The following is a 15,217-nucleotide window of genomic DNA, read 5'->3' as shown; positions in this document are numbered from 1 at the left end:
TAAACTCAAAATTACCACATAAACTACCCTCACAAACCCAATTCAATATGTAAATTTATCTTTACACCTATGTTGATGCACAAAATCAGCGAAGACTTTGGTACAACAGAAAGTGTCAGGTTTTGTGACCTTCGCTTGGTTGCTTCGGTCACTAGTGAGGATAAGTACGTAAATGAATAGAGACAGAGAAGCAAACACAGGATGTACGTGGTTCACCCAGATTGGTTACGTCCACGGAGTAGAGGAGTTCTTATTAGTAGTGAAGGGCTTACACAAGTACAAAGGATCAAGCTCTCAATTTAGTGAGTTCTTGTGAATGATTTAACACAAATGGCATTAGGCCATATTGTGGGGGAATGACCCCTATTTATAGAAAAACTTGTAGCTTTGTCACATTGACATGTGTCATATTATGATTGGTTCTTGATGTCGACACGTGCTGCGCTCTGATTGGCTTCTAATCTTGACACGTGTCGAGTAGTGATTGGCTTCCTGGTCGGAGGGGAACTCTTCTGGGTCCTTGACAGTATAGCGTTGGCCGGTGCTCGGTAGTTTCGGGATTGGTCAAGTATGGTACAAACAGTGCTCCCCTAAGTTCCCGAGTGAGGGAAACTCCTCGGTTGGGGACTTGCAAGATCCAATCCCTTGAGTAATCACGAAACTTCTAAGTACCAAAGTGTGGTCTGATCTTCATCTGCCCTTCTCTGGAAGTACCTTTCCTCCATCCGGGAATGGTGTATTTAGCTGATGAAGATGCACAAGGTAATGTATCAATTTCACTTTGAAGCTTACTTGTAGTTTCGGGCTTGGTCAAGTGCGATACAAACCCTATAGTAGGAGTCCCCCAAGTCGCCGAGCTAGGAGATTTGCCGAAAGAGGTGACAGACAAGGTAAGCAGTCAAACTTCCAAGTAAGCAACCCAGGATCAAAGGTTTGACTTCGGCTTCCGGTTGATTGTTCTCCTTCTCCTTGTCTCTCATTCAACTGCCAGGATAAGGAGAAGCAAATGGATAAGAGATGATATGAGAGACTTTTGCTTTTGAAGAAGTAACTTTCCACAGGCTTATTCTTGAACTGTGCTGGAGGGTTTTCTGGTGCCCTTCAGAGTATAAGGCCGACTCAAAAATTTGAGGGTCAAAACAAGTCCATCAAATCTAGAGTACGTTCGACCTTGATGATATGGGATACTTTTGCTGTTGACGGAATAATGAATGTGGTATGGAAAGGTGTCGTGCTGTAGTGATCTGTTTCAGCTTACCGTTGAACCTTCTGCTTCAATCTTTTGCATGGTAGAAGTGGTGTGCAACCTTTGCATTTAAATGGTCATTCAGAACATTCCTTCATAGTGACTCATCCACGCTTGGCAGCTTCAGTGTAAAGAGCCAATATCTGATCAACTGTCATGAGATATTTGCCGGTGGAATTCGTGACCTTGACAGCAGTTGAGGATGAGTACTCGAGAGCAATGCTAAGTAAGCAACCAGGCAAAGGCTCCAGGCAGTCAGTTCCAAATTGGAGGTTTGATTTCAGGTTCCGACTGACTGCTCTCTTTCTCCTTGTCCTGCAGGTGTGGACAAGGACAAAGACAAAGACAGGGAGAAAGCATGATATGGGATACTCTTGCTTTCGACCCTGATGATATGAGATACTCTTGTTCTTGGTGTGGCTTATTTGCTGAGGTATTATCGGGGGGAAATAAAGCTGAGTATTTCGAGAGGTTATGTTGAGGGTGCCTTTTCGAATGCGAGAAAGGGTTGAGCATTTTTGCAGGTTTGCCTGTCCGTTGAGGAGGGAGGTCAATGTATATAGGGATTTCCCAATAACAAGTAGTAATGCTATTCCTTTACCCTTCTTGGTCACAGCAATGTAGTGGGAGCTGCCAGCTTCACGTGTTTTAATTTTGTCAGAGCACTTTGAAAAAGTGGTATGTGGTATCTGGAAAGCTGATGTTACGTGTGAAGATTACAGACAAGCTTTATCTAAGGAAATCTGGCTCTCGAAGTTCTGAGAGTTGTGCCTCTTCGGTTTTCGAACAAGCAATCCCGTCGAGGATCTGACTCTCGAGATTCGGAAAGCGGTGCTACTCCGGTTTTTGAGAAAGTAATTATGTTGGGAGTCTTTTCTCGAATGTGAGTAAAGGTTGGACGTTCTTGCCAACCTGTCTTGCCGCAAAACACGGAGGTCGACACACATAGGGACTTTCCAGTTGTCAAGCAGTGGTGCTGTTCCTTTACCCTTATGGGTAATAGTAGGGTAGCTGGAACTTCGAAATTCTCGTGCCTAAACTTTGTCAGAGATCTTTGACAAAGTTATATGTGGTACCCGAGGAGTTGATGGTGCATATGGAGAGCGGTGATTGAACAGTAAGATTCACGTGCTTTCTACTTCACCAGAAATCTTCGACAGATTGCCCGTAATTTCCGCAAAGCTGAGTGTGCATGTGACAGGTGCTGATGAGGCTGAAAAAGCAGGTGCTTCTTCGATTTCTGAGATCGGCCCTCGTGGTCTCTGAGCAGCCCAGCTTTTGAGAAAGCAAACGCCTCTTCGATTTCTGAAGCTCCGTCGAGTGCAGATTTTTATAGAGGCTGGCATTAAGTTCCACAGCACACTTGAATCTCTACCAGTAGAAGCTCATTTCTTGCACTTCTAAGATCTTGATTTGTCTGACCTCTTCCCTCTTCAACACATTTGAAAATGTCTGGACCCTCCGACCGTCGTTTTGACTTGAACCTTGGAGAAGAGACAGCCACGCCTTCTCTAGACAACATATGGCGCCCATCCTTCATATCCCCTACTGGTCCTCTTACCGTTGGGGATTCTGTGATGAAGAATGATATGACCGCTGCAGTGGTGGCCAGGAACCTTCTCACTCCCAAAGATAACAGACTACTTTCCAAACGGTCTGATGAGTTGGCTGTTAAGGACTCTCTGGCTCTTAGTGTTCAGTGTGCAGGTTCTGTGTCTAATATGGCTCAACGCCTATTTGCTAGAACCCGCCAAGTTGAATCATTGGCTGCTGAAGTGATGAGTCTCAAACAGGAGATTAGAGGGCTCAAGCATGAGAATAAGCAGTTGCACCGGCTCGCCCATGACTATGCTACAAACATGAAGAGGAAGCTTGACCAGATGAAGGAATCTGATGGTAAGGTTTTACTTGATCATCAGCGGTTTGTGGGTTTGTTCCAAAGGCATTTATTGCCTTCGTCCTCTGGGGCTGTACCTGGTAATGAAGCTTCAAATGATGAACCTCCAATGCCTCCTCCTTCTGGGGTTTTGTCAAGTACTGAGGCTCCAGATAACCACCCTCCGGTGCTTTCTCTTTCTGGGGCTCTACCGACTGCTGAGACTTCCCCTAAGCAACCTTTGTGAAGGCTCCCTTTTGTTTGTTTATTTTGACTCATGTATATGTACATATTTGTGGCTTATCGAAAATATTAATAAATAAGCTTTGCTTCATTTCAACATATTGTGTTAAATACACCAAAGCCTTCTTCATAACGTTCTTTGAATTTTTGCTTTTGTTGAAACCTGTATTGTTGAAGCTTTGTGAGTGAAGCATGTAGTTTGAGGTAGTGTTCCCTTAATTTCCCGAGTGAGGAAAACTTCTCGGTTGGAGACTTGAAAAATCCAAGTCACTGAGTGGTTGTGAGACTGCCGAGTATCAAGGTGCAGTAGCATATGGTGGGAGTCCCCCAAGTCTTCAGGCGAAGAGAGTTGCCGAATGAGGTGTCTAGCTAGTAGTCAATGTCATGAGTAGGAAAACTTCACTTGTTTCTTTTCGAAGTGGTAACCCAGGGCTCTTTCTTCATATATTGTTTTTTGTTATGAAGATGTGTTAGGCCCAAAGAAGTGGAGGCCTAGGCCCTTTTTTTTTTTTTTTTTTTTTTTTTACTCCCTCCCTTTTTCTTTGGAATGTTTGTACAGATATCTATAATGTGGCCTTTGTCATGATTTTGGAGGATGGGTGTATTCGAATCCAATGAGGGGTAGGGTATGACTCATTATCATGTGCCATGATTTTGTCTTCCTTTAGCTTTTCTTTTGCTTTGCTTTACCATTTTTGCTTTCCTTTAGTCTTCCTTTAGCTTTTCTTCAATATAACACCATTTTCTATGGCTCAGATCGCAAAACCATCTTCATGAAAGTTGTTCCTTAGCTCGTGAACTACAACATATCCGAATTGGAGATCCATCGGAGCAGTACAACTCCAGAAATTTAGGTATGATGAGTGATTGTTCGTCATTTGTATATCAACGCGTCAGACTTGTTGTGAGCTTCAAAAACTCCATTTTCTCTTGCTCAGATCAACATACTTTCTTCATCGAAGTTGTTCCTTAACTTGTGAACTACAACATATCCAAAATTGAGATCCCTCGGAGCTGTATAACTCAAGAAATTCAGGTATGATGAATGACTGGTTATTATTTTTCTGTCAACCCGTCATATTTGTTGTGATCTTCGAAACTCCATTTTCTATTGTTCAGATCAGCATGCTTTCTTCATTGAAGTTGTTCCTCAGCATCTCTTTCATAACATATCAAAAATTCAGAATGAACTAATGGTTAAATATTTCCAGATCTTCGAAACATCACAGCAGCTTCGAAATCTGCAAGAATCCGACTGTCATGTTTGGAGCTTCAACACTTTAATTTCCGTCGCTCAAACAGAAATGGTTCCTTCTTGAAAGTTGTTCATATGCTCAAAAACTATAGGGTGTCCAAAATTCAGATCCATTGGAGAAGAGCAGAGGTTGCAGAAATTTGATAGATGAAAGGAGGCGGAAGAGGGAGAGAGAGAAAAAGTCTCTTGGGTTGGATTTCTATTTTGGGGCAGATTCCAATTTTTGTAGCACCTTCATTATTGATGAATTGCTTGTACTTTTGTCCATTAAGAAACCTGGGACTTTGGCTTGTTGTTGGATCTATTATAATATGTTTGGGAACATATATAAGTAAATAAATAAGAAGGAAGATTTTGGGCCCTTGTGGGTGTAAAACAAAAAATGTTTATGTTTACCCAAGTGTTTTTGTACAAGTTCAAGGGCATCTTGGGTTTTGTGAACAAAATTTGTTTATTTGGAGCAAGGTTTTGTGTTGAAGCTTTGTAGGTGAAGCTTTGGTGTTGAAGCTTTCTAGGTGAAGCTTTGATGGTGAAGCTTTGTAGATGAAGCTTTGTAGATGAAGCTTTGATGGTGAAGCTTGGATGGTGAAAGTATGTAGAGGGAGCTTTCTAGGTGAAGCTTTTTTAGGTGAAGCTTTGTAGGTGAAGCTTTTTTAAGTGAAGCTTTTCGGGTGGAGTTTTTTGGGTGAAGCTTTGTGGGTGAAGCTTTTTAGGTGAAGCTTTGTGGGTGAAGCTTTTTTAGGTGGAGCTTTTTGGGTTAAGCTTTTTGGAGGTGAAGTTTTTTTTTTTTGGGTGAAGCTTTTTTAGGTGAAGCTTTTTGGGTGAAACTTTTTGGATGAAGCTGTTTGGGTGAAGTTTTGGAGGTGAAGCTTTTCGGGTGAAGCTTTTTGGATGAAGCTGTTTTTTTTTTTTTTTTTTTTTTTTTTTTTTGGCGCTTGACACGGTCTTCATTTGCTTGTTTTGTAGTGACTGTGGAAGACGGATTGCTTTCTGATTGAGAAGGGTTCCGGCATCGTTTTGCACCATCGTCATGTGGGTAATATAGGAACTTCCTTATGTTTTGATCATGCATGTAGTGATAGAATTTGTTTCTTCTTATTGTAGATGTCAGAGCCTGAAAGTTCTAGTGATGAGGGCTCTTCTAGCTTTAGCTCGAAGTCTGAGTCTGCAATGTCGGAGTCTTCAGGGTCTTTGTTAGAGTCCTGTACTAGAGAAACATTGGATGATCTTCCCAACCGTCAAACTTTAGCTATTGCTAGTTCTTCCTCCATGGCGTTGGGTGAGGGGGTTGTTTTTGATGCCATACCCATAGTTCGCTCTGAGTTCACAGCAGACCATCTAAAGAATAACTTGTTAGATAATGAGAAGCAGGTTGAGGCGCTAAGGCAGTCATGTAATATCCCTCGTAGTGTAGGGATACGTTTGGTACATGATGAAGAATGGCCTTCTGAGCCTCCCCAGGGTCATGTTATGTTCTATACCCAGATATTACTGACTTTAGGGGTGAGACTACCTTTACATCCGTGGTTGCAAAAGATGTTATCTTTGATCGGATATGCACCTGGGCAACTCAATCCTGGTTTCTGGGATACTTTGATTGGATTTTATATCATTTGGATGGAGTGTGGGTTGTGTGAGCCTTCCTTCCATCAGTGGCGTTACTGTTACAAGATGCGCCCAGCAAAATCATGCACTGGTTATGCCAAGTGTGCATGCCGGAGTGAGAGAGAGCGTATTGTGTATGGTAAGAAAAAGGCATACTACACATGGAAAAACCGTTGGTGCTTTCTGTATAATGATTGGGAGTATGATAAGGGTGTCACGCCTGAGCGACGTGTGCTTACTCACTTCCAGACTGTAGGTTGTAACGTATCAACCGTTCGTACTATTTGCTATTTGTTGTGGTCTTTTCTTGCTTCTAACACTTTGCTTCATGTAGTGACACGGGGCACCATCAAACTGTTTGGGCAGGAGCTATCTGACATAGAGAAGGTGTTGAGGGTGCCCAAAGAGGATAGACACTTAAGCAAGCTACGACCCTTATTTCGTCGGTACGGTTTCCAACCCTTAGTTTCCGAGAGCCAGGGACGATCGAGTAAGTTATATCCTTCATGTAAACTTTGCTCTTTTCCTTATTTTATTTGGAAAGTTGTATTTCTTATTTTGATTTTCCTTATGCAGTGGAGAAGGTAAGCAAGAAAACAGGGACTAGCACCAATAAAAGGAAAGCACCAGTGTTAGTTCCTTCGGAAGATATCCTACCGCATAAGAAAATTCATAAGTTCCGAGGGGAACCATCCGTTAGACCTAAGTCCCAAGATGGGGTCCTTAAGGGGCCTGCCTTTAGGAAGACTGGAGTCGAGGCCGTTGAAAATGCTGCTGCCGTAGTTGCAGGAGAAGGGAGCCGACTGTTGCCTCCTCCTCTTACTATGGAGCACACTGTCCAGGAAAGTGATCCTGGTTCCCGCCATGAGGGGAAAGGCAAGGAAAGAGCTGGCAGTGTCCCGTGGAAGGACTTGAGGGTTGCCACGCGGCCAAAGGATTTTGAGGATATCAACAATTGCTTGGCAGGGCGTCGATTCGCCTTCGATGAGCTCGGAGAGCCCTTAGCTAAGGATGAATCGGATTGCGACCGGATGTTGAAGCTGTCTTCATATGTGAGTGTTACTTTGTCATTGCCTTACTGTTTCCTCTTTATTATCATTATTTAGGTAGTGATGATCGTCTTGCCATGCAGGTCATGGCCGAGTATCACGACAGACTGCAAGAGGTTGAGCGGTACAAGGCAAAACTGAAGGAGAATAAGCAGCTTGTGGACGAGGCCCGAAGGAATAAGGGACTTTTGACTCAGGCTCTCCAACTGAAGGACGAAACCATGGAGAGCTTGAAAAGGCGAAATGGTGAGAACCTAAGGCTTAAGAAATTGCTTGAGGCAACTAAAAAACAGTTGGAGGTGGCTACCTTGGAGGTATCCAAGGTTAGGGGAGAATTGGATGGTGCCTTAGTTGAGATTTCTGAACTGGAGAAGAGCATTCCAACTGAAAGGGAGGCTGCTGTGCAAGAATACTTAAGTTCTTCGACCTTTCATCTTGCTATTAAACCCTACTGTGCTCAAGAAGCTCACTTTGAAAAAAGGAAATGGATGGCCGTCCTTGATCGTTATGATGATGGGAGCATTCTTCGAAAATACCACGAAGATATAGATGAGCATCATCGAAAGGGCGAGACATTTGTCCTTGCTGTTGATCCTAGCAGCGAAAATGAGTTTGATAATGAAGGTAGTGTTGATGCACAGACTCAGCATGGTGAAGAGGATCTTGGGGATGCAGAGGATGATGGTAGGACGCGGAGTGATACTGCCAGGGGTTCGGCTTCAGATGAGAATGAATAGCAGTGTCTTTACTATCTGCATGTATTCTGGATGTAGTAGTCTGATGTGTGTATAACATGTGCCCATGTTATAAGCTTGAGAGTTTTGGATTTTAGGTGTTTATGAGTGTTTGCACTATTATTAATGCATGTTTGGCTATGTATGAATAGATCTATTGTTTGGATATAAGCCATTGTTTGGTTGTTCCTTTCTTTGTATAGTCTTGTCGACACATACTTAGATTTTGTTTCGTGTTGGATATATCTGCTTTGAGGTTTCAACACTTGAGTGTTCCATTGCTAGGAATGTAAAAGAGTGAGGGCTGAGTTGGCTAAATTACCTCTTTATTGAATTCATTGCCAAATGGCCTTCATTACATAGGATGCCGAACGGCTATAGCTCAACACTTGTACATCGTGAGTCTATTTGTAGTAGTACTTCAAGTGATCAGCGTTCCATGGATGGCCAAGGGTCTTGTCATCGGAGCTTCTAAGTGTGTAAGAGCCAGGGCGACTGATGCCAATGACTTCATACGGTCCATCCCAGTTTGGACTAAGTGTGCCTTCACTCGGGACTCTGTCGCAGAGTAATCTTTTCTTTAAGACCCAGTCTCCTATTTTGAAAGAACGAGGCTTGACCCTAGAGTCATAATAGTTGGAGATGCGCTGCTTGTAGGCGACATTCCTCAAGTGAGCTTGGTTTCTGTGTTCCTCGACTAAATCCAAGTTGAGGGTGAGTTGTTTGTCATTTTCACTTTGAATGTAGTTCTGGACTCGGAATGTTGCTTGCTCGAGCTCAACAGGGACAACCGCCTCTGTGCCAAAGGCAAGTGAGAATGGAGTTTCTCCTGTTGAAGTCCGATATGAAGTGCGATATGACCAAAGAACTTGGGGTACAAATTCTGGCCAACAGCCTTTAGCTTTGTCCAAGCTGGTTTTCAAAGTGCGCTTGATTATTTTGTTGATGGCCTCAACTTGTCCATTAGACTGGGGATGAGCTGGAGAGGCAAAGCATAAGTTGATGTTGAACTTAGAGCAGAACAACCTGAACTTCTTGTTGTCAAACTGTCGCCCATTGTCAGTGACTATCGCATTGGGAATGCCGAATCTACAAAGGATGTTCTTCCACACGAAGTCTTCTATCTTTGCCTCAGTAATGGTTGCCAAGGGTTCTACTTCGGCCCACTTTGTGAAGTAGTCCACTGCAACGACTGCGTAACAGACTTTGCCCTTCCCTGCCGGCATTGGGCCGATCAAATCAAGTCCCCACTGGGCGAAGGGCCAAGGGGTGATCATAGGAGTAAGAGGCTCTGGAGGGGAATGAGGAATAGTTGCATATCGTTGACATTTGTCACATGAGCGGGATACTTTGATGGCATCCTGGTGGAGTGTTGGCCAGTAATATCCTTGGCGAAAAGTCTTGTGTGCTAGGGACCGAGATCCAGCATGATCTCCACAAACTCCCTCATGTATTTCCCGAAGGACGATTTCCGCCTCGGCAGGCGTAAGACACCTTAAGTATGGCAGGCTAAAACCTCGCTTATAGAGTTGATCATTGATGATCAGGTAGCGGGTAGACTTGTATCGAATTTGCTTAGCCTGGACTTTATCATTTGGGAGGGTGCCATGAGCAAGGAAATTATAGATCGGGGTGATCCAACTATCCCCCTGTTGTAAGTTGCATACTTCTGCGGCCATGGTGCTTGGTGTTGCCAACAGTTCGACATGAATTTTTCTTCCAATCTTGTCTTCCACAGCTGAGGCGAGGCGAGCCAGGGCGTCTGCATGACTGTTTGCCGCTCGAGGAACTTGGGTGATCTAGTAGTGGAAGTGCTTGAGCAAAAGTTGTGTTTGCGCAAGATATGCTGCCATGGAGCTGTCCTTAGCATCAAAGTTGTTGGTAACCTGGTTGACCACTAATTGGGAGTCACTGAAAATATCAATTTGTTTAACCCCGAGGTGTTTGGCCAAACGTAATCCTGCTAGAAGGGCTTCATACTCGGCCTCATTGTTTGATGCCTTGAATTTGAAACGAAGAGCATACTCCATTGCTACTTTGTCGGGCGTAGTCAAGACTAGTCCCGCTCCACAGCCCTGTTGGTTGGATGAGCCATCAACATACAGACTCCATGCTGAGGTCGTTGATTCTACTTTCTGAGCTTCCGATGGTAATGAAGCTACTGCTTCAGGTGTAGAAGCAATGTCAACAGGATATGTGAAGTCGGCGATGAAATCTGCTACTGCTTGACCTTTTTCGGCTGGTTTTGGTTGGTAGGAGATGTCAAACTCACCCAATGCTATCGCCTATTTGATCATTCGCCCAGACGTGTCAGGACTGGAGTATCTGTCGAAGAGGGTGATTGGTAAGCACGATGATGGCGTGTGCTTGGAAATAAGGGCGAAGTTTCCGAGCAGACATGACCAATGCTAGAGCTAATTTCTCAATGTTGGAGTATCGTGTCTCCGCATCTTGTAGGGCCTTGCTAGCGTAGTAGACGGGCCGTTCGACACCACTGTCCATTCGAATAAGAACAGAACTGACTGCTGAAGCCGAAACCGATAGATAGATGATGAGAGTGTCACCAACTTCTGGTTTGGATAGCAGAGGGGCTTTACTCATGTACTCTTTGAGGTTCCTGAATGCCTTGGCACATTCCTCCGTCCATGTAATGTACTTCTTATTTCCCTTGAGTGCTTTGAAGAAAGGAGCACATCTGTCTGTGGCCTTAGAGATGAATCTGGTTAAGGCTGCCACCTTGCCAGTAAGGCTTTGGATGTCTTTTGAAGTTATTGGCTCTTTCATGTCGAGGATTGCTTTGATCTTTTCAGGGTTAGCTTCAATGCCTCGTTGGCTAATCATGAAGCCTAAGAATTTGCCAGAGCCCACGCCGAAGGCACATTTGTTGGGGTTCAACCTCATTCGATACCTCTTTAGAATGGTGAAAGTTTCAGATAGGTTGGTGATGTGTTGGTCAGCATGTTTGCTTTTGACTAGCATATCATCAACGTAAACTTCCATAATCTTCCCAATTTGTTCGGCGAACATTGAATTGACCAGTCTCTGATAAGTTGCTCCTGCATTCTTTAGGCCGAAAGGCATGACTTTATAGCAATATAGTCCCCTGTCAGTAGTGAAGGCCGTGTGTTCTTGGTCTGAGGGGTTCATGAGGATTTGGTTGTATCCTGAATAAGCGTCCATAAAGCTCAAGAGCTCACACCCTGCCGTAGAGTCTATAAGCCTGTCAATAAGAGGAAGAGGGAAACTATCTTTCGGACACCCTTTGTTTAGGTCGGTGTAGTCGACACACATCCTCCACAAGACCTTTTGAAGCGAAAGATTTTCTTTGGTCGGATTTTTCCTAACAAGGACCACATTTGCTACCCATGTCGGGTAATTGACTTCGCGGACAAAGCCTATGCCTTTGAGTTTTTCAACTTCTGCTTTCATTGCCTCGTATCGTTCAGCGTCATAAGATCTTCGCTTCTGTCTCACCGGCTTGATCTTGGGGTCAATACTCAAACGATGACAGATGACATCGGGAGAGATGCATGGCATGTCCTCGTATGACCAGGCGAAGACTTCAGTGTTCTCTTTCAAAAAAGATATCAATGCTAACCGAATGGGTGGTGACAATGTGGTGCCAATATTCACCATGCGGTCTGGATGATCTCTTGAGATAGGTACCTTCTCCAACTCTTCAGCAGGTTGGGCTTGCTGGGTGAAAGAGTCGTCTCGAGGATCATCGGGTTGATTGTTGCTATCAGGAAGATCCAAGGTCGCTTCATCTAGGCTGGTCTTTGTGACTTGGTCATGTACAGACAGGGTTTCCTTGGGTCCGGGCAAGTGTTGTTGCTTAACTGAAGTGTTGTAACATGATCGTGCACTAAGCTGATCTCCTCTGATGTAGCCGTTGCCATGGGGGGTTGGAAATTTCATCAACAGCATATGCGTGGATACCATAGCCTTGAGATCATTGATGCCTGTGCGCCCAAAGATGACATTGTATGCCGTTGGGCAGTCAACCACTAGGAAGTTAGTGGTAATGGTAGCCGTGTAAGGGCCTGTACCAATAGTAAAGGGTAAATGTATGCTCCCTAAGGGTTGCACGATATCACCGGAGAAGCTTATCAGAGGAGAAATCGAGCGATCGAGCAAGTGTTCAGCTACACTGAGTGCCCTGAAAGCTTCGGCAAACATGATATTGACCGAAGCCCCTGTGTCTACGAGGATTCGTCGAACATCAAAGTTGGCTATGTGAGCCTCCACGATCAATGGGTCGTTATGAGGGTAGATGATGCCTCTTTCTTCCTCAGGGTAGAAACATATCAGATCCCAGTTAGGTTTTTGATACTTCCCTCCCCTGATGTCTTCCACGTGAAACACTTGGTGACCAGGCCTCAGACTTCGTTCACTGTTTTTCATGGCCCTATTGGAAGATTCAGATATGGGTGTGCCGCCGCTTATGGAATATATGACATTCACCTGGTGTTGGTTACGGTTATCCCTTTGAGGGTGAAGAAGGAATTGATCAATTTTTCCTTCTCGTGCCAAAGCTTCAATACGATCACGGAGGATGATACATTTCTCGCTATCATGGCCGTTATGCTCATGGTAGCAACAAAACATGCCCGCGTTATTCGGGGGCGTGTAATCTGGGTGCCTCGGCTTTGGCTTTGGTATCAGGTGAGCTATGCTGGGGTAAATGGCCGCGCATGTGGCATTCAAGGGCGTGTATGTCTCATACCTTGGGGTAGGGGGTATCTTGACGCAGGTTTGACCCACTGCATTGACTGCCTGGGGGCGAGCGTTATTGTGGCGATACCCTTGGTTATCGGGATAGTGTCCCTTACTCTTTTTACTGAAAGGAGAGTGGTGAGGATGGAAATCCTTCCTCTTGCCTTGAAATTGATATGTCTGTTGATTCGGTGAAGCATTATGCAAGGCATGGGGAGGTGCCACTGCTGTTTGGAAAGTCGAGGTCTTCTCATTTAGGTGAGTCTGGCTTCCACCTCCCACTTGTTGATAAATGATGGTTGTAGGGGGTTTCTCCTATATGTCTTTGCCTCGGCGGAGGCATGGTTATAAGCCTGCGCCATCACCTCAGAGTAAGTCTTCCAAGTATTGGCATTGATCATGTATTTAAAGAAACAATCACGTAGGCCTGCCGTGAAGGCTTTGAGGGCAGTCTTGTCGTCTGCCTCGGCACACCGGGAGTATTCATGGCTGAAGCGGCCAGCATACATACGTAATGACTCGTCTGGCTTCTGGCGGATAGTGTACAAGTCATCTGCAGAGTGCAAGCGATCGGTTTGGAAAATGTGTTGGGAAACAAATAGTTTCCTCAATTCCTCAAATGAGTCTACCGTCTCAGGTGTAAGACGACAATACCAATTTAGAGCTCCACTAGAGAGGGTGGAGGGGAAGAGAAGACATCGATCTTCGTCGGTGTGCATCCGGTATGCCATGGTGGACTCAAAGAGGTTAAGGTGCTCAATCGGGTCCTCTTTTCCAGTATAAAGTTGCAAGCCAAGCTTTTGCTTTGTCTTTGCTTGAAGGGGGGTGTTGAGGATCCTCCTTGTAAGAGGGCCAGGCCTGGGTTGGTTCCAGTCAGGTATTTCAGCCTGACGTTCAGCCTTCAACTTGTTTACTTCCTCAAGAAGTTGTAGGATAAGGGGGTCCTGAGCGGAGTTATGTGTCACTGGAGCTTTCTTTCGTAAATCTCCATCTCCTATTGGAATTAGGAATGTTTGATCAAGGGCATGTGATTTTTCCCTGGACTCGCTGTACTGGCTTCCAGGGTATGTCTGTCGGAACACCTCTGAGTCCCCTGTACCCTCATGTCTCTCTAGGACTTGTTGCCCCTTCCCCAAATTGGTGGCCGGCTTGGGCCGTGGCAGGGGACCGAGTCTCTCAGAAATCCTTGGGTCATTAATCTTTGAGCTTATATGGATGGAATTCTCTCGACGTTGCTTCAGGAAATCCCGACAATCGCGAAAGACGGCTTTCGATCCTTCTGCCCCTTCAGCAAAGAGGTGTCTCCCTCCACTTCTCATGGTTCGGGTCGAAGCAACTGGGTTAAGAGAAGCCTCATGTTGATTATCAAGTCGAGGGGTAATCTGTTCCCTATCAGGGATATCTATGTCGAATGCATGTGACCCTCCATGTTGGAGGGCACCCAGTTGATGGTTGACTTCCACGGGGGCAACAAGCTCGCGTGTCTGAGCTTGCCTAGCTTCGTGGAGTGTCTCGAAGTGCTTCTCATATTGCTCCTGGAGGACCTCATTCCTCATTGCTATCTTGTTGTTCTGAGCTTCCAACTCATCGACTTTAGCTTGAAGAAGAACTCGTTTTCCTTCCTTCTTTCGTTGTTTCGCACTATGTGCAAGGGGGGTGTCATTCTGTGTGTTGTGGCTTCCTTCGCTTCCCATGTTGGAGAGGGATGCCTGATCAAAAGAAAGTGTACGAATGATAGAAACCAGCTTGACACAGCTGAAGAGAGTAGGAATAAGTGTCGTTTCCCACAGACGGCGCCAAATGTTGATGCACAAAATCAGCGAAGACTTTGGTACAACAGAAAGTGTCAGGTTTTGTGACCTTCGCTTGGTTGCTTCGGTCACTAGTGAGGATAAGTACGTAAATGAATAGAGACAGAGAAGCAAACACAGGATGTACGTGGTTCACCCAGATTGGTTACGTCCACGGAGTAGAGGAGTTCTTATTAGTAGTGAAGGGCTTACACAAGTACAAAGGATCAAGCTCTCAATTTAGTGAGTTCTTGTGAATGATTTAACACAAATGGCATTAGGCCATATTGTGGGGGAATGACCCCTATTTATAGAAAAACTTGTAGCTTTGTCACATTGACATGTGTCATGTTATGATTGGTTCTTGATGTCGACACGTGCTGCGCTCTGATTGGCTTCTAATCTTGACACGTGTCGAGTAGTGATTGGCCTCCTGGTCGGAGGGGAACTCTTCTGGGTCCTTGACAGTATAGCGTTGGCCGGTGCTCGGTAGTTTCGGGATTGGTCAAGTATGGTACAAACAACCTATATTACTAACTTGTTGAATTTGTGATAACTTTTTCTCTTGCAGAATAACCCAATTCAATATGATTTAGATTCTGATTTATGCATTCCCTAATTTTAGTTTTTACTGAGTTTGATTTCGAGACTTACCTAGTTGCAGTTTTTCTTTAATCTTGTTATATTTTGCATTTGTTAGAAA

General features: G+C 44.7%; 1 protein-coding gene and 1 long non-coding RNA gene across 2 annotated transcripts; both read left to right on the top strand.

The window, feature by feature from the left end:
- The first annotated feature begins 3,901 nt into the window (after positions 1 to 3,901).
- Positions 3,902 to 4,723, top strand: LOC139197110 (uncharacterized). The gene is made up of 4 exons (XR_011582215.1): positions 3,902 to 3,991; positions 4,122 to 4,219; positions 4,304 to 4,401; positions 4,577 to 4,723. It is a non-coding gene; the product is annotated as an uncharacterized lncRNA (long non-coding RNA).
- A 2,179-nt stretch (positions 4,724 to 6,902) lies between these two features.
- Positions 6,903 to 8,206, top strand: LOC139197101 (uncharacterized). The gene is made up of 2 exons (XM_070823733.1): positions 6,903 to 7,277; positions 7,358 to 8,206. The coding sequence occupies exons 1-2, from the start codon at positions 7,050 to 7,052 to the stop codon at positions 8,009 to 8,011; spliced, it is 882 nt and encodes a 293-aa protein (XP_070679834.1). The 5' UTR covers positions 6,903 to 7,049; the 3' UTR covers positions 8,012 to 8,206.
- The last annotated feature ends 7,011 nt before the right edge of the window (positions 8,207 to 15,217 follow it).

This window comes from Malus domestica, chromosome 06 (genome assembly GCF_042453785.1).
Source record: "Malus domestica chromosome 06, GDT2T_hap1".
Classification (NCBI taxonomy): Eukaryota; Viridiplantae; Streptophyta; class Magnoliopsida; order Rosales; family Rosaceae; genus Malus; species Malus domestica.
The sequence above is the reverse complement of the archived record's forward strand: the minus strand, read 5'-3'. Positions and strand labels throughout refer to the sequence as shown.